General features: G+C 47.1%; 1 protein-coding gene across 1 annotated transcript in view; it reads right to left on the bottom strand.

The window, feature by feature from the left end:
• WDR19 (WD repeat domain 19) overlaps positions 1-23,281 on the bottom strand; it is a 237,992-nt gene that overhangs the window by 68,626 nt on the left and 146,085 nt on the right. Inside the window, exons 10-15 of the mRNA XM_063957071.1 lie at positions 22,548-22,654; positions 21,543-21,686; positions 20,021-20,143; positions 18,811-18,960; positions 16,783-16,930; positions 15,163-15,367 (exon numbers count right to left, since the gene is read on the bottom strand). Coding sequence (XP_063813141.1) covers positions 15,163-15,367; positions 16,783-16,930; positions 18,811-18,960; positions 20,021-20,143; positions 21,543-21,686; positions 22,548-22,654 — 877 coding nt within the window. The remainder of the gene's footprint in view (positions 1-15,162; positions 15,368-16,782; positions 16,931-18,810; positions 18,961-20,020; positions 20,144-21,542; positions 21,687-22,547; positions 22,655-23,281) is intronic.

The raw sequence follows: 23,281 nt of genomic DNA, 5'->3' as shown, positions 1-23,281 counted from the left end.
ATAACTGAAAGGCCAGCCAAATACTTACACAGGTAAGCAGGACTGAAGCACTGAGGCGGGCGCCCAGTATCCACTACGGACTACGAGAAAAGGAATTACCGGTAGGAATTACATTTCTATTTTCTCTAACCCTAGTGGATACTGGGGTTCTGTACTTTAGTACCATGGGGAAGTCCCAAAGCTCCCAAACGGGTGGGAGAGTGTTGAGACCCCTGTAAAACCACCTGACCAAATTGAAGGTCATCCTTGGCCAAGGTGTCGAACCTATAGAATTTAACAAACGTGTTCGAACCCGACCAAGTTGCGGCTCGGCACAACTGTAAGGCCGAGACACCATGGGCAGCTGCCCTGGAAGAACCCACCGACTTTGTCGGCAAAGGCGGAGCCGCCGAAGTATAGGCCTGTTGAATGGTCAACTGGTGCCAGCGAGCAATAGTTTGCTTAGAAGCCGCCCGACCAATCTTGGAGGCGTCATAAAGGACAAACAGCGAGTCAGATTTCAGATGACGGGCCGTCCTTTTGACATAAATCTTTAAAGCCTTGACCACATCCAAGTACTCAGGACAACACTGGAACCACAATAGGTTGATTCACATGAAAAGCTGACACCACTTTAGGCAAAAATTGAGGACGGGCCCTAAGTTCCGCCCTGTCTTCATGAAAAATCAAATAATGGCTCTTACAGGATAAGGCCCCTAATTCAGAGACACGTCTGGCAGACGCCAATGCCGATAACATCACCATCTTCCAGGTGAGAAATTTTAACTCCACCATATGTAAGGGTTCAAACCAATCCGATTGAAGAAAGGATAGAACCACATTGAGATCCCACGGAGCAGTGGACGGTACAAAGGGCGGTTGCATATGAAGAACACCTTTAAGGAGAGTTTTTACTTTCGCCAATAAGGCAAGTTGCTTCTGGAAGAAAATAGAAAGTGCAGAAATCTGTACTTTGATAGAGCCTATACGTAGGCCCAGATCCACTCCAGCATGCAGGAAAAGTAGAAAACGACCGATTCTAAACTCCACGGGAAACAACTTTCTACTTTCACACCAGGAAACATACTTCTTCCAGATACGATGATAATGTTTGGACGTCACCATCTTCCTTGCTTGGATCATGGTGGAAATAACTCGATAGGGAAGACATTTTCTTGCTAGAAACTCCCTCTCAACTTCCAAGCCGTCAAATGTAGCCACTGTAAGTCTGGATAGACGAACGGACCTTGTTGAAGAAAATCCTTTTAGGAGGTTCGAGTACCACGCCAGTCGAGGCCAATCCGGAGCAATTAGAATTGCTAGAACGCTTTCCCTTCTTAGTCTTTTGAGAACTCTTGGGATGAGCGGTATAGGAGGGAACAGATACACAAACTGGTACGGCCAAGGCGTCGTCAGTGCGTCCACTGCTACAGCCTGGGGATCCCTCATTCTGGAACAGTAGTAGCATAGCTTTTTGTTGAGACGAGAAGCCATCAGGACTATCTGCGGACAGCCCCACCGGTGAAGTAATTGTTGAAACACCAGGGGATGTAGACCCCATTCCCCCGGATGGAGGTCGTGTCTGCTGAGGAAGTCCGCTTCCCAGTTGTCCACTCCTGGAATGAATATGTCTGAGATGGCCCTTGCATTGGCCTCTGCCCAGAGGAGGATTTTTGACACTTCTCGCATCGCTGCTCTGCTTCTTGTTGCCCCTTGTCGGTTTATGTATGCCTTCACCGTGGCGTTGTCCGATTGAGCCTGGATCGCCCGATCCCTCAGGAGATGAGAAGCCTGCAGAAGAGCATTGTAGATTGCCCCGAGTTCCAGGATGTTTATTGGTAGAGCAGATTCCTGTCTTGACCATATCCCCTGGAACTGGGACCTTTGAATCACAGCCCCCTAACCCCGGAGGCTTGCATCCGTTGTCAGTAGAATCCACGAGTGGATATTGAAACTCCTGCCTTCCACCAGGCGAGGAACTTGTAGCCACCATAACAGAGAAATCTGGGCTCTCGGAGATAAGGTCACTTCCTGATGCATGTGAAAGTGAGACCCCGACCATTTGTCCAGCAGATCCAGCTGAAATGGTTGGGCATGAAATCTGCTGTATTGGAATGCCTCGTAAGCAGCCATCATCTTGCCCAGTAAACCTGATGCAAAGATGTATGGATACCTTGGGAGGACAGAGCACCGAACGAACCATAGCCTGGATAGACAAGGCCTTGTCCATTGGGAGAAACACCTTTTGAGACACCGTATGCAGTATCATTCCCAGGAACTCAAGACGTTTGGTCGGTTCCAGGTGAGATTTCTGAAAATTTAGGATCCACCCATGATCCGTAAGTAGGCGAGTCGTCAGGTCGATGCTGTGCAGCAGATGCTCCCTGTACACAGCGTTTATTAGGAGGTCGTCCAAGTAGGGGACTATGTTGACACCCATCCTGCGCAGTTGCAGCATCATCTCCGCCATGACTTTGGTGAAGACCCTTGGAGCTGTGGATAAGTCGAAGGGTAAGGCCTGAAACTGGAAATGGTCATCCAATATGGCGAACCTGAGGTAAGCCTGATGGGGGGGACCACATGGGAATGTGTAGGTAAGCATCCTTGACATCCAGAGACACCAGGAACTCCCCATCCTCCAAAGCGGACACCACCACCCGCAGGGATTCCATCTTGAACTTGGAACACCCGCAGAGACTTCAGGGTCAAGGTGGGGCATTCCGAACCGTCTGGTTTGGGAACGACAAAAAGACTGGAGTAAAAACCCCTGTTGCGTAACGGAGGAGGTACTGGAACACCCCTGTCCGCAAAAGTTTTTGAGTAGCCTCTTGCAAGGAAACTCTTGCTGCCGGTAAAGCTGGTAAGCCCGACTTGAAAAATCTGTGAGGAGGGAGTGTTTGAAATTCCAGCCAGTATCCTTGGGAAATGAGGTCCCTCACCCAAGGGTCCCAGCAGGACTACGCCCACACGTGGGCGAAGTGTTGAAAGCGAGCACCTACCTAAAAGTCGCTTTGCTGCTGGGGCCAACCGTCACGCGGAAGACTTAGCGGCAGTGGATCCGGTGGTCTGGTCCAGGGAGACAGCAGTGGCAGGCTTACGGGACTTACCACGAGATCCTCTGGAAGTGGTGGAGACCCCTCGACCCCTGCCTCATGAAAGGACTGCAAGGAGAGCCCTGTGTAAGAACAGGTGGCACAGCCGACGGCAGATAGGTAGACATACCCACCGTTGCTTGGGACATCCATTTATTTAATTTGTTTCCAAAGAGGGCATCACCTGTAAAGATTCCCTGTTTGGAAACAGGGCATCACCCTTTTTGGAATCAGCGTCTGCCGACCACTGACGTAACCACAAAGCTCTGCGCGCTGAAACAGCCATAGCAGAAGTGCGGCCATTTATCTTACACAACTCCTTAATAGCCTCGCTCATAAAATTTGCAGCGTCCTGTATATGTTGCTGCAGAGTAATGACCTCATCCTGGGGCAGAGAGCCTAAACAGTCAATAACAATATCAGACCACTTGACTGCCGCCCTGGAAATCCACCCACAAACAATTGTGGGGTGTTGTGCTGCACCCACTGCCATATAAATTGCCTTGAGTGTGGTCTCAATTTTACGGTCAGCTGGCTCTTTAAGGGATATAGCCCTGGTACAGGCAGCACCAATTTCTTAGACAGTCTGGATACAGATGTATCGACTGACGTGGGTTTTTTTCCCATAACTTTCTGTCCTCAGTTGGGAGGAGAAGAGTAGTTAAAAACCTCTCAAGGAATTTTTTATTTTTTTATCAGGGTTTAACCAAGCCTCCCTGGCCATTGAGTTTAATTCTTTAGACAAAAGAAAAGTTGCTGAGGTCTTTGGTCTAACATTAAAGTACAACTCCTCATCTGGTTCTGCCTCCTGATCCGGTATGTGAAGGACCTCTCTTACAGCAAAAATAAGAGCCTCCATCCCAGGGGACAGAGAGCTGTACTCATCCATATCATCATCATCATCATCCACATCAGGCTGGTCAGAATCAGACTGGAGCTCCTGAGGTGAGGTAGTGAGCGTTTACGAGAAACCACTAGAGGGGGCTGAGAAACCTTTCTGGTATCTGCTGCATTGGCCACACAATCAATAGAGTGTTTTAACACCTGTCTCTCTTTTTTAGATGCAGCTAATTCTGAATTTACATTCTGAATCATGCTTTTAAAACTATCCAGCCAGTCAGGAGCCTGTGAACTGTATCCCTGTGGAGAGAAGGAACATTGGGGGTCATTCCGAGTTGTTCGCTCGTTGACGATTTTCGCTATGCTGCGATTTGTTGCTAATTGCGCATGCGCAAGGCACGCAGGGCGCATGCGCTTAGTTATTTAACTAAAAACTTAGCAGTTTTGCTGTGGATCCTGCGGCGCTTTTCAGTCGCACTGCTGATCGGTGAATGATTGACAGTTTATGGGTGGTAACTGAGCGTTTTCCGGGAGTGTGCTAAAAAACGCAGGCGTGTCAGGGAAAAACGCAGGCGTGTCAGGGAAAAACGCAGGAGTGGCTGGAGAAACGGGGGAGTGGCTGGCCGAACGCAGGGCGTGATTGTGACGTCAAACCAGGAACTAAACGGACTGAGCTGATCGCAATCTGTGAGTAGGTCTGGAGCTACTCAGAAACTGCAAATAATTATTTAGTAGCAGTTTTGCTAATCTTTCGTTCGCTATTCTGCTAAGCTAAGATACACTCCCAGCGGCGGCCTAGCGTGTTCAATGCTGCTAAAAGCAGCTAGCGAGCGAACAACTCGGAATGAGGGCTATTGTTCACACATGTGAGTGACCTCGCTGAAGACGGGGTTGAGTTACAAGCAGCACACATAACCATGTCAACAGGCATCTTACACAACTGTAATACAGCGCAGCCCACTGACCAACACCTCCACACAGACCCTAGAGTGCCCCTGGAGTGACACTGAGGAGCGGACACCAGCACACAGCAGTAAAATGTGTAACGTAAGTGTATGACCTGACAATAGTGCAGCGTGCCGCTGGTGTGCTCCCCCCTTCTATGGCCCCCTGGTACCAGTACAGAGCCTTGTAGCAGCGTGGGTCACCGGAGGAGCAGCGTACATACAGCCTGAACGATCCGCAGCAGCAGGAAATGGCGCCTTCCCGTCTCAGGTCCCGATCCGGGAAGCCCCGCTCCTTGTAATGGCGCGCGGTCCCTGAGTAATAGGAAATACTGGCCACGTTATTTACACATCAGAAAATAAGAATTTACTTACCGATAATTCTATTTCTCGGAGTCCGTAGTGGATGCTGGGGTTCCTGAAAGGACCATGGGGAATAGCGGCTCCGCAGGAGACAGGGCACAAAAAGTAAAGCTTTAGGATCAGGTGGTGTGCACTGGCTCCTCCCCCTATGACCCTCCTCCAAGCCTCAGTTAGGATACTGTGCCCGGACGAGCGTACACAATAAGGAAGGATTTTGAATCCCGGGTAAGACTCATACCAGCCACACCAATCACACTGTACAACCTGTGATCTGAACCCAGTTAACAGTATGATAACAGCGGAGCCTCTGAAAAGATGGCTCACAACAATAATAACCCGATTTTTGTAACTATGTACAAGTATTGCAGATAATCCGCACTTGGGATGGGCGCCCAGCATCCACTACGGACTCCGAGAAATAGAATTATCGGTAAGTAAATTCTTATTTTCTCTATCGTCCTAGTGGATGCTGGGGTTCCTGAAAGGACCATGGGGATAATACCAAAGCTCCCAAACGGGCGGGAGAGTGCGGATGACTCTGCAGCACCGAATGAGAGAACTCCAGGTCCTCCTTAGCCAGGGTATCAAATTTGTAGGATTTTACCAACGTGTTTGCCCCTGACTAAATAGCCGCTCGGCAAAGTTGTAAAGCCGAGACCCCTCGGGCAGCCGCCCAAGATAAGCCCACCTTCCTTGTGGAATGGGCATTTACATATTTTGGCTGTGGCAGGCCTGCCACAGAATGTGCAAGCTGAATTGTATTACACATCCAACTAGCAATAGTCTGCTTAGAAGCAAGAGCACCCAGTTTGTTGGGTGCATACAGGATAACAGCAAGTCAGTTTTCCTGACTCCAGCCGTCCTGGAACCTATATTTACAGGGCCCTGACAACATCTAGCAACCTGGAGTCCTCCAAGTCCCTAGTAGGCGCAAGGCACCAAAATAAGCTGGTTCAGGTGAAACACTGACACCACCTTAGGGAGAGAACTGGGGACGAGTCCGCAGCTCTGCCCTGTCCAAATGGACAACCAGATATGGGCTTTTTTGAGAAAAAAACCACCAATTTGACACTCGCCTGGTCCAGGCCAGGGCCAAGAGCATGGTCACTTTTCATGTGAGATGCTTCAAATCCACAGATTTGACTGGTTTTAAACCAATGTGATTTGAGGAATCCCAGAACTACGTTGAGATCCCACAGTGCCACTGGAGGCACAAAAGGGGGTTGTATATGCAATACTCCCTTGACAAACTTCTGGACTTCAGGAACTGAAGCCACTTCTTTCTGGAAGAAAATCGACAGGGCCGAAATTTGAACCTTAATGGACCCCAATTTGAGGCCCATAGACACTCCTGTTTGCAGGAAATGCAGGAATCGACCGAGTTGAAATTTCTTCGTGGGGCCTTTCTGGCCTCACACCACGCAACATATTTTTGCCACATGTGGTGATAATGTTGTGCGGTCACCTCCTTTCTGGCTTTGACCAGGGTAGGAATGACCTCTTCCGGAATGCCTTTTTCCCTTAGGATCCGGCGTTCCACCGCCATGCCGTCAAACGCAGCTGCGGTAAGTCTTGGAACAGACATGGTACTTGCTGAAACAAGTCCCTTCTTAGCGGCAGAGGCCATAAGTCCTCTGTGAGCATCTCTTGAAGTTCCGGGTACCAAGTCCTTCTTGGCCAATCCGGAGCCATGAGTATAGTTCTTACTCCTCTACGTCTTATAAGTCTCAGTACCTTAGGTATGAGAAGCAGAGGATGGAACACATACACCGACTGGTACATCCATGGTGTTACCAGAACGTCCACAGCTATTGCCTGAGGGTCTCTTAACCTGGCGCAATACCTGTCCCGTTTTTTGTTCAGACGGGACGCCATCATGTCCACCTTTGGTATTTCCCAACGGTTTACAATCATGTGGAAAACTTCCCGATGAAGTTTCCACTCTGCCGGGTGGAGGTCGTGCCTGCTGAGGAAGTCTGCTTCCCAGTTTCCATTCCCGGAATGAAACACTGCTGACAGTGCTATCACATGATTTTCCGCCCAGCGAAAAGTCCTTGCAGTTTTTGCCATTGCCCTCCTGCTTCTTGTGCCGCCCTGTCTATTTACGTGGGCGACTGCCGTGATGTTTTTCCCACTGGATCAATACCGGCTGACCTTGAAGCAGAGGTCTTGCTAAGCTTAGAGTATTATAAATTTACCCTTAGCTCCAGTATATTTATGTGGAGAAAAGTCTCCAGACTTGATCACACTCCCTGGAAATTTTTTCCTTGTGTGACTGCTCCCCAGCCTCTCGGGCTGGCCTCCGTGGTCACCAGCATCCAATCCTGAATGCCGAATCTGCGGCCCTCTAGAAGATGAGCACTCTGTAACCACCACAGGAGAGACACCCTTGTCCTAGGGTTATCCACTGATGCATCTGAAGATGCGATCCGGACCATTTGTCCAGCAGATCCCACTGAAAAATTCTTGCGTGAAATCTGCCGAATGGAATTGCTTCGTAGGAAGTCACCATCTTTACCAGGACCCTTATGCAATGATGCACTGATTTTAGGAGGTTCCTGACTAGCTCGGATAACTCCCTGGCTTTCTCTTCCGGGAGAAACACCTTTTTCTGGACTGTGTCCAGAATCATCCCTAGGCACAGCAGACTTGTCGTCGGGATCAGCTGCGATTTTGGAATATTTAGAATCCACCCGTGCTGTTGTAGCAGTATCCGAGATAGTGCTACTCCGACCTCCAACTGTTCCCTGGACTTTGCCCTTATCAGGAGATCGTCCAAGTAAGGGATAATTAAGACGCCTTTTCTTCGAAGAAGAATCATCATTTCGGCCATTACCTTGGTAAAGACCCGGGGTGCCGTGGACAATCCAAACGGCAGCGTCTGAAACTGATAGTGACAGTTCTGTACCACGAACCTGAGGTACCCTTAGTGAGAAGGGCAAATTTTGGACATGGAGGTAAGCATCCCTGATGTCTCGGGACACTATATAGTCCCCTTCTTCCTGGTTCGTTATCACTGCTCTGAGTGACTCCATCTTGATTTGAACCTTTGTAAGTGTTCAAATTTTTTTAGATTTAGAATAGGTCTCACCTAGCCTTCTGGCTTCAGTACCACAATATAATGTGGAATAATACCCCTTTTCTTGTTGTAGGAGGGGTAATTTGATTATCACCTGCTGGGAATACAGCTTGTGAATTGTTTCCCATACTGCCTCCTTGTCGGAGGGAGACCTTGGTAAACCAGACTTCAGGAGCCTGCGAAGGGGAAACGTCTCGACATTCCAATCTGTACCCCTGGGATACTACATGTAGGATCCAGGGGTCCTGTACGGTCCCAGCGTCATGCTGAGAGCTTGGCAGAAGCGGTGGAACGCTTCTGTTCCTGGGAATGGGCTGCCTGCTGCAGTCTTCTTCCCTTTCCTCTATCCCTGGGCAGATATGACTCTTATAGGGACGAAAGGACTGAGGCTGAAAAGACGGTGTCTTTTTCTGCAGAGATGTGACTTAGGGTAAAAACGGTGGATTTTCCAGCAGTTGCCGTGGCCACCAGGTCCGATGGACCGACCCCAAATAACTCCTCTTCCTTTATACGGCAATACACCTTTGTGCCGTTTGGAATCTGCATCACCTGACCACTGTCGTGTCCATAAACATCTTCTGGCAGATATGGACATCGCACTTACTCTTGATGCCAGAGTGCAAATATCCCTCTGTGCATCTCGCATATATAGAAAATGCATCCTTTAAATGCTCTATAGTCAATAAAATACTGTCCCTGTCAAGGGTATCAATATTTTTAGTCAGGGAATCCGACCAAGCCACCCCAGCTCTGCACATCCAGGCTGAGGCGATCGCTGGTCGCAGTATAACACCAGTATGTGTGTATATACTTTTTATGATATTTTCCAGCCTCCTGTCAGCTGGCTCCTTGAGGACGGCCCTATCTATAGACGGTACCGCCACTTGTTTTGATAAGCGTGTGAGCGCCTTATCCACCCTAAGGGGTGTTTCCCAACGCGCCCTAACTTCTGGCGGGAAAGGGTATACCGCCCATAATTTTCTATCGGGGGGAACCCACGCATCATCACACACTTCATTTAATTTATCTGATTCAGGAAAAACTACGGTAGTTTTTTCACATCCCACATAATACCCTCTTTTGTGGTACTTGTAGTATCAGAAATATGTAACACCTCCTTCATTGCCCTTAACGTGTGGCCCTAATAAGGAATACGTTTGTTTATTCACCGTCGACACTGGATTCAGTGTCCGTGTCTGTGTCTGTGTCGACCGACTAAAGTAAACGGGCGTTTTAAAACCCCTGACGGTGTTTCTGAGACGTCTGGACCGGTACTAATTGTTTGTCGGCCGTCTCATGTCGTCAACCGACCTTGCAGCGTGTTGACATTATCACGTGATTCCCTAAATAAGCCATCCATTCCGGTGTCGACTCCCTAGAGAGTGACATCACCATTACAGGCAATTGCTCCGCCTCCTCACCAACATCGTCCTCATACATGTCGACACACACGTACCGACACACAGCACACACACAGGGAATGCTCTGATAGAGGACAGGACCCACTAGCCCTTTGGAGAGACAGAGGGAGAGTTTGCCAGCACACACCAAAAACGCTATAATTATATAGGGACAACCTTATATAAGTGTTTTCCCTTATAGCATCTTTTATATATATTTCTAACGCCAAATTAGTGCCCCCCCTCTCTGTTTTAACCCTGTTTCTGTAGTGCAGTGCAGGGGAGAGCCTGGGAGCCTTCCCTCCAGCCTTTCTGTGAGGGAAAATGGCGCTGTGTGCTGAGGAGATAGGCCCCGCCCCTTTTTCGGCGGGCTCGTCTCCCGCTCTTTAATGGATTCTGGCAGGGGTTAAATATCTCCATATAGCCCCCGGAGGCTATATGTGAGGTATTTTTAGCCAAAAAAGGTTTTCATTTGCCTCCCAGGGCGCCCCCCTCCCAGCGCCCTGCACCCTCAGTGACTGCCGTGTGAAGTGTGCTGAGAGGAAATGGCGCACAGCTGCAGTGCTGTGCGCTACCTTAAGAAGACTGAGGAGTCTTCTGCCGCCGATTCTGGACCTCTTCTCGTTTCAGCATCTGCAAGGGGGCCGGCGGCGAGGCTCCGGTGACCATCCAGGCTGTACCTGTGATCGTCCCTCTGGAGCTAATGTCCAGTAGCCAAAGAAGCCAATCCATCCTGCACGCAGGTGAGTTCACTTCTTCTCCCCTAAGTCCCTCGTTGCAGTGATCCTGTTGCCAGCAGGACTCACTGTAAAATAAAAAACCTAAGCTAAACTTTTCTAAGCAGCTCTTTAGGAGAGCCACCTAGATTGCACCCTTCTCGGCCGGGCACAAAAATCTAACTGAGGCTTGGAGGAGGGTCATAGGGGGAGGAGCCAGTGCACACCACCTGATCCTAAAGCTTTACTTTTTGTGCCCTGTCTCCTGCGGAGCCGCTATTCCCCATGGTCCTTTCAGGAACCCCAGCATCCACTAGGACGATAGAGAAAATGTATACATTGCACACAAAGCCTTCAGTGACAGTGAGCACTGTGGGGCATCAGCCCTGAGCCAGTTTGTCCGCGGTGGGCACCGCAGCTCTAGGCCCGTGACCTCTACGAGACTTGCCGCCAAACTGCACCGGGGACCCGCTAACCAGGGACCCCAGTGTAGCACTCACCACATCTTGAAACTTCGGCATTTGTCATTTGTTAGAGGGTGGCGGCTAGCTGCTGGTGTGGGCACACATACTAACGATGTGTGATCAGTACCTCAGGAGCTCAGTGTCCCGTCAGCTGGGATTACGAACCATTAACCCTCAGCAGGTTGGCTCGGTCCCTCCTCTAAGTCTCACGAAGCAGGTAGACTGGTTGCCAACCAGAGCTACCTGAAAATAACAAACTAAAATAAAAATAAAGGAAACTCTCTGGAGCTCCAGAGAGATGCACCCGGCTCCTTGGGCACATTTTCTAAAACTGAGTCTGGTAGGAGGGGCATAGAGGGGAGGAGCCAGCACACACATACACACACTAAAGGTTTTAAAGTGCCAGGCTTCAGTGGACTCGATCTATACCCCATGGTACTGAAGTACAGAACCCCAGTATCCACTAGGACGTTAGAGAAAATTCATTTATTCCATTTTGGAATAAGGCTGTAACATAACAAAATGTGGAAAAAGTGAAGCGCTGTGAACACTTTCCGGATGCACTGTACAAAGTAAAAAAGCTACTTCTCCGAAATAAGTCATCCCCTACATAATAGCCCAAAGGAGGGTAAAGAAGCTGCGCTACATACTGTATATTTTGAATAGAACAAATTATAGTTTGAAAGATTTATTCTTCAATGTATAAAAACATTAAACGTTTCTAACATCCTAGTTGGATATATAAAGATGGGCAAATAAACAAACCTATAAAAACAATTCAATTATAAAATAAATAAAAAAATGTAAAAGAATATCACATTTTAACCATAAATCAGCAGAAAATATTCAAACTAAAATATGCATATAGAGGATCATTCAGACCCAGCCGCTGATGCAGCCCGCTGCACAGTTTGGCGGCAAACTTTGCATGCGCAGCGGCTGCACAGCGGCTGCGCGGACACACACATTGCGGTCGCATCCCCGATGGATGCAACTGCAATGTGATTGACAGCGGCCGGCGTTTGCGGAGTGGCAACATGGTGTTGGGGGGACGGGGTGAACGGGGGCGGCCCGGGACCGTTTTCGGGGCGGCTGCGTGATGTAACATGCAGCAGCTCCCATAATTAAAAAAAATGGCCGCTGCCCGTCTGATAGCATAGCCAAGCTGCGCTGCCAGGGGTCAACCTTGGTTCCGATGCGTCTGCAATTAGATTGTGGATGCATCTGGAGGCGGCCTCACACATGCTGGGCGGCCTTGCCCTGTGCTGGGCGGTGCTACACATGCTGGGTGATGTTGCCCTGTGCTGGGCGGTGCTACACATGCTGGGTGACCTTGACCTGTGCTGGGCGGCCCCCAGCATGTGCAGAGATGAACGCAGATCTGGCTGCGTATGCAGCAATCTGTGTTTATCTCTGAATAACCCCCATAGCGGTTAGTAATGTGTACATAAGTAAAGATGCATAATGTCATTTATAGAATGTATAAGTTTATATAATTCATTAAATATAATAATGATCCTCCATGTAATTCAGTAGTTTTATAGGAATTAGTTACACATGAAATCTTCCTTAAATAAAAACTCTTTTCTAAACTACAGTATTAGGGACAACAACCAGGCTTCAAGTTCTTAGGGGAATTTCTCAAATAGGGCCTAAGGACGCCATAGTGCGCACATGCAGGATCCGCACTGCGTGGGCCAGGGAGATGCGGTCGCATTTCAGTTATGCTGATGCTTCTTTCTGACTGACGGGCAGAGGCATTCGCAGGGCATCGACATGGCGTTGCGGGGGCGTCGACTCGGGGTTGGGCGGGTGTTTCGTTGGAAACGGAGGCGGGTTTGGGGTGGCTGCGTGACATCGCATGCGGCCGCTGCGTCCCCGAAATATGGCGGCTCTGCATGCCTAGCTGCGGAGGCAGGGAGGCTTCCACAAATCAGCAATGTGCACATCCGATGCGTGAACATCAGCAATGCGTACAAACATGAATTAGGCTCTTTATACATCTCTGGATATGTACATACTAGTCAGAGTCAGACGGAACTTGGCCAGATCTGTCTTTCTGTATCTTTGGGTGGTAAATGGGTGTGAACAATGAAAGGGTATAGGGCAGATTCTGAGTAGTGGGTATGGGGAAGGGAGCAGTGCCGTAACTAGGCATTTTAGCGCTGTGTGCAAGAAACGGCATTGGCGCCCCCCCCGATGCAAGATAGGGGCAGTGCGCGCCGCAGGCGCGTGAAAAATATATAGGGGCGTGGCTTCATGGGGAAGGGGCATGGCCACAAAATAATACCAATTCATAGTATGGTGCACAGTAGTCTCCATTATTAAAATGATGCCGCACAGTAGCGCCACTACACCAGGTAGAGCCCCTTTTTACACATTACGGCAGACAGCGTCCCCCTTTTTACACATTATGGTAGACAGCGTCCTCTTATTACACATTACGGCAGACAGCGTCCCCCTTATTACACATTACGGCAGACAGCATCCCCCTTTTTACACATTACGGCAGACAGCGTCCCCTTTTTACACATTACGGCAGACAGCGTCCCCCTTTTTACACATTACAGCAGACAGCGTCCCCTTTTTTACCCATTACGGCAGCACTGTCCCCCTTTTTACACATTATGGAAGCAGTCCGCCTTTTTACACATTACGGCAACAGTCCCCCTTTTTACACATTACGGCAGCAGTCCCCTTTTTACACATTGCGGCAGCACTGTCCCCCTTTTTACACATTACGGCAGCAGTCCGCCTTTTTACACATTACGGCAACAGTCCCCCTTTTTACCCATTACGGCAGCACTGTCCCCCTTTTTACCCATTACGGCAGCACTGTCCCCCTTTTTACACATTACGGCAGCACTGTCCCCCTTTTTACACATTACGGCACCAGTCCGCCTTTTTACACATTACGGCAACAGTCCTCCTTTTTACCCATTACGTCAGCACTGTCCCCCTTTTTACCCATTACGGCAGCACTGTCCCCCTTTTTACACATTACGGCAGCACTGTCCCCCTTTTTACACATTACGGCAGCAGTCCGCCTTTTTACACAGTACGGCAACAGTCCCCCTTTTTACCCATTACGGCAGCACTGGCCCCCTTTTTACACATTACAGCAGTACTGTCCCCCTTTTTTACACATCATGGCAGCAGTCCCCCATTTTTACACATTACGGCAGCAGAGTCGGGGGGGGGGGGGTTACAGAGAGAGTGAGAGTGTAAGTTTGACAGCAGTCAGAAACCTCCCCCCTCCTACCCCAATCCGCCAGCCCAGCTACCTGTGTTTGTGGGGTGGCTGGAACTTGAAGATGTGGTGACCTGGCCTAAGAGTTGTCGTCAGTGCCCGCTCCCCGCCGGCGCCGGGCATCTGACAGCGCAATCTTTTGTCCCCGGCAGATGCTGGCCTCAAAGAGGAGGAGCCAGGGGTGAGGAGGAGCCAGGAGCGGGGAGGAGCGGATACCCCCTCCTCTGAAAAAACTTCCTGCGCTCTGCTCGCAGGCCGCGGCTGTCCGACTCGAGCATAATTTAATGAGAAGCTGTCAGCGCCAGCAGCAGCAGTGCTCCCGTGCAGCAGCGGCGGCGGCGGCCAGCCGGAGTTAGAGTCAGTGTACAAGTGCGGCCGTGCGGGTGTGGTGCCATGAGGTGCGCCCTCAGTGCATTTGCGCTGTGGGCAATGCACCATTGGCCCCCACCTAGTTACGGCACTGGAAGGGAGGCCTGCTTCTGATGGAATTCTTGTCTGACATGGGCCTAGTGCAGGTGCCAATACTAGTGACCATGAGTGCGGCGGCTGGCACAAAATCAGTGGGTGGCACAGCATCTCACTTGCAGATACACAAACTCTGCATTAGCCCTACAGATTGTTACATTAGCATATGGTAGCAAATCAGACTTCCGCGGCTGCCCACAACTACAGACACTTCTGCAACATTCTTCTTATTCCTGATCTATAATAAACACAAAGCTTTATGAACTTAAGGTGAGTACACACTGATCGATATATCTGCAGATCAATTGATCTGCAGATATATCTATGGATGGTTCGGGCAGTGTGTTGTGCATACTCCAACCCTGGGAGATCCAAAGTGAAAGCCCCCCCTCCCCACCCCTTAAGTGAGGCGGATTGGCCAGTGGCAGCTGCAATACCTCAAAGTATGTCCAGAGTGAAATGAACATACATCAAATCACCAAAACGGGCTCCTGACAACAATGTACACTCCTGTGGTCATTCTGTCGGACACCTGTTATAACAATGACGACTGAGGAACTGCAGACCTACCTTCGCAGCATGAGAGCCTGTGTTAGCATTTTCACCAGCTCTTTGGAATCTGCATCTTTCATGTTGACGAGGAAGTTGTGAGTGCTTAGATAGATACTGTTCAACATCCCACTCTGGGTCTGGCAGGTCAGTTCCCCATTGTGTAAGAGAATCGGCTTATGGCCATAAGGCAGCTTGGTACCACCCGCTAAAATTACTTTGGAGCCTGCAAAATACAAAACAAAAACCCCATAAAGACAAAACGATAAAGCACGTTAGGTGTTTGCATGGAATAGTTAGCAGACTTGTAGGAAGTGGCATTTAATGTTTGTGGCACAATCATTAGTATCGTTAACAAACGTCGGTATCAGTGTTCTGGCTTAGGCCTGATTCAGAGATTTACGGTGAATTGATATTCACACAAATCTCTGATTTTTGATAATCTGCGCATGAGCAGATCTTGGCCTGCAATGTTGGTTGCAGTGCAGCTGCAGACGCCAGGTGAATGATAGTCTGCAGCCATTTGGGGGCGTGGCGGTTGACCGTTCCAGAAAATGGGGGTGTATCTGCCCTGTTCTCTGGGTGTGCCTAAGCCAGTGGCAGCCTCCACGGAGGCAGCTCCACTGGCCCAGGCAGCGTGGTTTAGTCGGACATCCTGGGTAACCTGAGGGTTACTCAGATGTCCAATGTCCATGCAGAGGATCCGATGATTCGCCCTTAGATGCGGCCATTGGATCACAGAAGCATGCAGTTGGCGTCTTTTAACATCAGAGGACTCCATGATGCTTTTGCATATTTTCGCACAGCCGCAGCGCAGCGAAATTAGTATTCGTCTCTCAATCAGGCCCTTTATTCAGCAGACAGCAACCTGATGTAGACATAGCACTACGACTGCCCTCAGATACTTTACCAGACACAAAGGTTAAGTTGATAGTTACATTCTACTTCTTTAAATTACAAATATACAGATCCGTCCTCATTAATCCAGCCTCAATACGCCACGCAGCGCGAGATGGCTGGTGTGAGTGAGCCGACAGGTCCCGTGCAACTCTGCTGAAGATGCTTCTTAGTCGCAACACAATTGGACTAGGATGCACAAGGAGACTGTGCTGATTAATTTGATATATGACACTTGTACAGTATATTGTGTGTGACTGAGTCTGTATATGGAGCAGAACAAAACTTGTGTTAGAAAAAAGCTGTGGCTGCTACATTGCAGCACCTCGTGTACAGATTCAGACTCAGTCGAACACAGATATACAAATGTCAGTCTCCTCGTGTGTCCTAGACACATTGCGTTGTAAAAAGACGCATTTTCTGCACAAAATACGCCCAATGCTAGAATATTCTGATGCGTCATGGCGTGCCAAGAGGGGTTGCAGCAAAAATGTATGCGAACATATCTAGATTACAATACTTTTATTATAAACCACTGCCTTTATATTGATTGTTACATTTATGTCAGCATACTGTAAATGGAAGTCTTTGCTTTTCAAGAAACAGTATTTAGATGTCTTGAGTTTGTTCCCCAATGCTACTGAAAATATTTTCAGGGAACCCAGAACTTCTGTAGCCAGAGGGCGATCTATTTTCCCTGTACAATTATATAAGCTGTACAGGAGATTATATGTAGTGGCATACCTTGTATGGTATCTTTATGAAAGACATAAGTAAACACTTTATCATCGTCAAACGCACAAAAGACCCCTTTATCCAATGCCCAGTTCTCCCATAAGATGCCTTTAATTGTCGGAGAGAAGTTCGGAATCTCGTACAAATTGTCATTTAGCTGAAAGAAAATGAACAAAACACAAATTATAAAACTAAAGGGAAATTTCAAGTCCTGAAATTGCAATCTGAAATGTCTTTGCCAAGCTTCAGAAAGAATTGCATATAAATAAATACATTAATAAACATAATAATCCGGGCACAAAGCAATGAAAGCTTTTTCTTTTGATGTGGTTCTTCACCTTCAGAATACTCTCTCACCAGTTAATACTCCCACCTTATAAAACTTCCACTTAAAAAGTAATTTGTAGTTTGTTTAGCCCTGAAATATTTTTTTTAACAACTATTATTAGACAAATGTATTACACAAATGTGACAGATAAATTACAGAAGGATCCACTGTACCGCACCAAATGGATAGCAACTTTAGTGCAGCAGGTTTTGTTTAAGTTACCTGAGTTAATATTGCCCCATGGTGACCATTATAACAGTGTAACAGTGAGTTCAGACACACCCGTAGCAGGTTTAAGTGAGAGTGCACACGCTCAGAGAGGAAGCTGGGGGGAGTGAGGGGGCGGGGGGGGGGGTGAGTCAGAGGGGTGGCTGCTGTATAGGGGTCCCAGCTCTGGCTGATAGAAGGCTACAAACCTCCTTTGTGCTTTCACTGCTCCAGCCTCCTAAATGTCAGTGACCGAGGGGAGGGGCCTGTCTCCTCCGGTCTCTAACAGCTTCTGAGAGCCGTGAGGGAGTGGGGTCTGTCTCCTCCAGTCCCTAGCATCCGCTGTGAGCTGTGAGGGGGTGGGGTCTGTCTACTCCAGTCCCTAGCATTCGCTGAGCGCTGTGAGGGGGTGGGGTCTGTCTCCTCCAGTCCCTAGCATCCGCTGACAGCTGTGAGGGGGTGGGGTCTGTCTCCTCCAGTCGCTAGCATCCGCTGAGAGCTGTGAGGGGGTGGGGTCTGTCTCCTCCAGTCCCTAGAAGTCACTGAGAGCTGTGAGAGGGTGGGGTCTGTCTCCTCCAGTCCCTAGCATTTGCGGTGAGGGGATGGGGTCTGTCTCCTCCAGTCCCTAGCAGCAACCACTGATATACACTATGCCGCTATATGGGTATTGTTGATATTAATACAAGAGCTATAATAATAATTAGTATACCATTAATTAGGAATACTTGCAACCTCTCCTTGCCATCAAGTCCTAGGTCATTTTAGGACGAACTGATCCAGACATTAGAGACCAGCTATTAAAATTGCATATTATTATAAGTTAAAACCATACACATAGGGGGTAATTCCAAGTTGATCGCAGAAGGATATTTTTTAGCAGTTGGGCAAAACCATGTGCACTGCAGGGGGGACAGATATAACATGTGCAGAGAGAGATAGATTTGGGTGTGGTGAGTTCAATCTGCAATCTAATTTGCAGTGTAAAAAAAAAAGCAGCCAGTATTTACCCTGAACAGAAACAAAATAACCCACCCAAATCTTACTCTCTCTGCACATGTTATATCTGCCTCCCCTGCAGTGCACATGGTTTTGCCCAATTGCTAATAAACTTGCTGCTGTGATTAACTCAGAATTACCCCCTATATGCACATTATTTATTTTAGTAATTTGCACTTAATCTATGTAATTGGTATAATTTTACTGAATAAACAAATAAAAGGTGTTTTAAATAAAAACAAAAACACAACACTGTCTGTCCTCAACCAAGCTCATCATATTCATACAGAATACACTGTGAATATTGTTTTCCATATAAAGTGTTTATGTGCTTGGTTACTCAAGGTGATGTTGTAATCAGAATTGAGCATCAAATAACAATATATATATATTTGTAGAGTATGTTCCACTATCAAGATTGTGCTGACAAGGTGAGAACTCACTGAGACATTATAACCAAACATAGAGACCAAATGAGGAGTTCTACACATCCTTATACTACTTACTGGGCAATATACAAAGCCTTCAGTCTTCTCATCAATTAAAACCAATCTAGTTCCAGACAGATCAGGAAAGACCTTCTTCACGCTGACCGGGTGCCGATATTCATTCACATACTGCCAGTCTTCAAGGTAAAAGTACTTAACGAGTCCAGTCTAGGGACAGAGAAATGGGATTTGTTTCTACTGAAGACATGGGGATGTACACAGTGATTAATCTTACTCTGTTTAGCATGAACACTGGACATGAGCACAGTATGTCATAGCGTACAATGACTTTGTAGGAAACAAATGTCCTCTATAACAAAGCAGGACACATCTTTCACCAGAACGGTTAGCCAAAAATGATCAAGGAAGAAAAATTAGATAAAAGATGCTTGTATATTATAGGATGAACGTTGTCTACAGGGAGGGCGCATCAATAACGACGTTGAGTGTACACACTGGACGAGATTGTGAAAGATCTCGCTCAGATCGGGACTTCTGAGCGAGATCTTTCATTTTCTTGTCTAGTGTGTACGGGGCTTTACAGGGGGTACACACAGGGAGATGTGTGCTGAACGATCTATCACAGACCGCTCAGCACACATCTCTCGCCCCGCTCAGCACTCAGGGGCTAATTCAGACCTGATCGCTGCTGCGCGTGCGCCCGGTGCCACAGTGCACCGGCGCATGGCAGACAGCCACGGCTCTCGTAGCCCAGCGATCGCCTCTGCCTGACTGACAGGCCGAGGCAGTCGCTGGGTGGGAGGGGGCCGGCCGGCGGCGTTTAGGGAAACTGATCGTAGATGTGCTAAATTTAGAACATCTACGATCAGGTCTGAAATCACCCCATCAGTGCGATGTGTGCTGAGCGGAGGGGGGAGGACGGGGGGACCGCTCAGTTCATACAGGGGTGAAGTGAGTGACCTGACTAGATCCTGGTGCAAGCCAATCTAGAGTCAGCGATAGAAACACGCGGGGTGGCGCATCGTGATCGCTATGGGGCATACACACGAAGCGATGTATGCTTCACTTCTAAGTAATCTAGTCAGATTGCTTAGAAATGAAGCAAAAATCGCTACGTGTGTTACCTTAAGACAATTAGAGTATAATCATTTTTTGAACGTCTTTTTTTTTTTTGTTGTTAAACACTAAAATCTATGCATAGGTATATAAAGATGTTGTGTTTCGGTTCACATTATATACCTGCACTGTAATAGAGGAAATCACTTACATTAGTCCCATAAACAAGAAAGTCTCCGGTCAGCGCATGGCACAGTATCCGATACTTCTCATCTGTTGACGGGAAGAGACGGGTCTCCCTCTCTTCTTGAGCCTCCAGAGACTCACTTTCGATCTGGAGAGCAGAACGCAGCAGAATTCCCAGTTACCAAAACACATTTTTCACTTACCTAAATGCAACTAAAATAGAGTGCACAAATAACCCGGACGTGAGAGACAGAGATAAAGGGGAAAAGAGAGATTTAGGAGCCTACACGCAAACGAGATACCTCCCACCAGCTGATCTCTGCTGGCACCTATGGAGTGTGAGCAGAGATCAGCTATCAGAATGGGATAATAAATGTGATGTCAGCCAACAAGAAGCAGCTAGATAGCGCTACTATGTCATCATCACTGCATACCTTCACACCAGGCATTTCAACATGTGTATCTGGGGATAGGTTTACTCCAGGGGAGGGCCACGTTCTTTACTGTACCCAAGTATGCTTTCCCATCCTGCTTCCAACAGGAGGAGGAGCAGAAGAATACGGGGTTACAAGATGGAGGAGGAGCCCATTCTTTTGTGCCCTCTGACTCCTAAAGGTCAAACATACTGTAACTCAATTGTCTGTATCCCTCTATAGTCCTAGACAAAAGATTCCATATAGAACATCTGCTTTAACAAATTGGCCAGACTTGCGCAAAGTCCAGCACCTCCGGCAACTCGCAGGCTATTATATTGAGCCCATGTGTGGACACAGGAAATGACCCTATTGTGCATTTCCATTGTACCATGGCGGATACACACTGTTGTCTAGCAGGGAATCAGTCAGTGAGGACATTTTCTTTTTAATAACACATAAATATCATCCTAACATGTCCCAACTGCTGAGATCACACATTAATCAGCATGTCCTCCAAAAAGGGAGACACAGAGCTGCTATCCCCTCTCATGGGAAAGACGTTACCCATTACAAATATTAAACATGGTTTGGAAGCTGCAGTGAGAATGTGCATGAATGTTTTATTGCTATGGAGTAAACCAATGCCCTGCTTTCCATAGTAGCAATCACTGAGTATAATGTCACCATCTTAAACTTTTGGACTAGTACTTTTTGGGGAAAGATAAACACATTTGAATAATCTAACGCGAACTGCTTCAATATTAGGACCCAGACGACCTACCAAGGAGTCTTATCAATCCCTTGTTAAATTATATGCCCCCCCCCAAATACCCAACCACCTTAGACAGTAAACTAAAGCTGGAGAAACTACAGAGGATGCAAAGCTGGACTGTGTCTCCTGTAAGAAACCCAACTTATAGGCAAAATGCTGGGATAATAACATTTACCCATATGAAAGAATAATACCAGCTCATACAAATACTCTGCATTCCATTTACCCCAGCACTCCTCCTAGATAGATGTCGGGCCACTAACCAGCAAGTGCATATAGAGTATGTCTTATTATCTAAAAAGAAATAATAAAATCTGATTTTCAATAAAACATAAACAGAGATGAATTGGAATCCTTACCATATGTAGCTGCACTTTTCCCTCAAACAGAGCGGTAGCATAATCAGAATTTAAGCACATGCTGGCAACCGTCCCCAGATATTCCATATCCTTCAGCCTCTGCACCCCTGCATAACACATATAACGGAAACTTGTCTGAGACCCCTTGCATGGAAAAGTCATTGTGCAAATCATTTCACAAAATATGCCAGGCAGTCACAGGGATATGCCTATAGTGCCATAGAAGTCCCATATATTATATAATAAAAAACACTATCCCTAGTGTTAGGTAACACGTTCACATATACATACACTTGCAAAAGTGTTCAGTTTCCTAAAGAGTCAACAGATTAGTCTTATTATAGATGACATTTACACAGACCATTTGTTCCAGACAGTATTTTTTATACTGAATTAGTAGGCTCAAAGTAAATGTTCAACTCATAATTAATTACTTGTCCACAGATTATTTTGGTATTTAACACCATGTGCTGTGGAAGCTCCAAGCTTACACATACGAAAATGATTACACTTACAATTGGCTTTCAATTAGCCTCTATATGTGAATCTTTAAAAGAGATAAGCTTTTATGAATTAATGACCCCCCAATTCAAATAACATTGATTGTACTGTTAATCTGAGAGAAAGTTGTGAAAAGGAAGACCAAAGAGAATTCTATGAAGTGACAGATAAAGTTATAGACATGTATAAGATAGTTAAAGGCTATAAAATAACATCCAAGTGCAGTGAACTCTGTTGGATTAACTATGAGGAAATGAAGCTGCATCATGGACAAGGTCATCCCTCAAAACTCAGTGTCAGAGTAAAAAGAAAGACTTGTGGGGGAAGCCACTGAGCTATATACTATGACTTGGTGCTAGTTCAGTGGCTGAGACGGGAGTGAAGGTGTACCAGTTATCCAACTAAGGTTTGGGAGAAAGCGCAACGTTTAGCAGGACAAAGATCCCAATTACAAGGCCAAAGCAACACTGGCATGGCTGAACAACAATAAGGTCATTGTTCTACATTAGCCAAGTCAAAGTCCAGCTCTATCCAACTAAGAATCTGTGGCACTATTTGAACAATGTAGTCCACTAGTGTCATCCAACCAACTTTAACAATCTGGAGCAAATCTGTAAGGAAGAACAGGAAAAACTAGCTCCAAAACAGTGAGCAAAGCTGGTAAGAACTTACCACAACCGACTTACAGCTGTTATCGCAGCAAAAAAAGTTCTACCAAGTACCAGCCTGCAATGGACACTAGAACAGAAAACTAAAACAAGAATAGATAGACTACCAGACTACAAAGGTGTTACTAAGGGGTCTATTCATGAAGCAGTGATACGAGTGGAGAAGTGAGCCTGTGGAGAAGTTGCCAATGGCAACCAATCAGCTGCTCCGTACAAATGTATAGTATGCAAATTATAAATGTTACTTCAATGCTGATTGGTTGCCATGGCCAACTTCTCCACTGGCTCACTTCTCCACACTTTTCACTGCTTCATGAATAGACCCCTAAGTGATGACTATTGCACATACCACAGTCACAGATTTATTTTTTTCATTATATGTGTTAAACTCAGCAAATGAATAGTAACTGAATACATTGAAATATATCATGTTTAAGATTAAACCCTAGACAGGCTTTGCAACCTTATTTTCTCTTAGAGATTCAGTGAAACATACAATTTCATCAGGTGTGTACACAAATGTATATCCCACATGAAGATATAATGATATAACGTAAGATCTTCTAATGC

The sequence above is a fragment of the Pseudophryne corroboree genome, chromosome 1 (assembly GCF_028390025.1).
Source record: "Pseudophryne corroboree isolate aPseCor3 chromosome 1, aPseCor3.hap2, whole genome shotgun sequence".
NCBI lineage: Eukaryota > Metazoa > Chordata > Amphibia > Anura > Myobatrachidae > Pseudophryne > Pseudophryne corroboree.
This window is presented reverse-complemented; position numbering and strand designations above follow the sequence as displayed.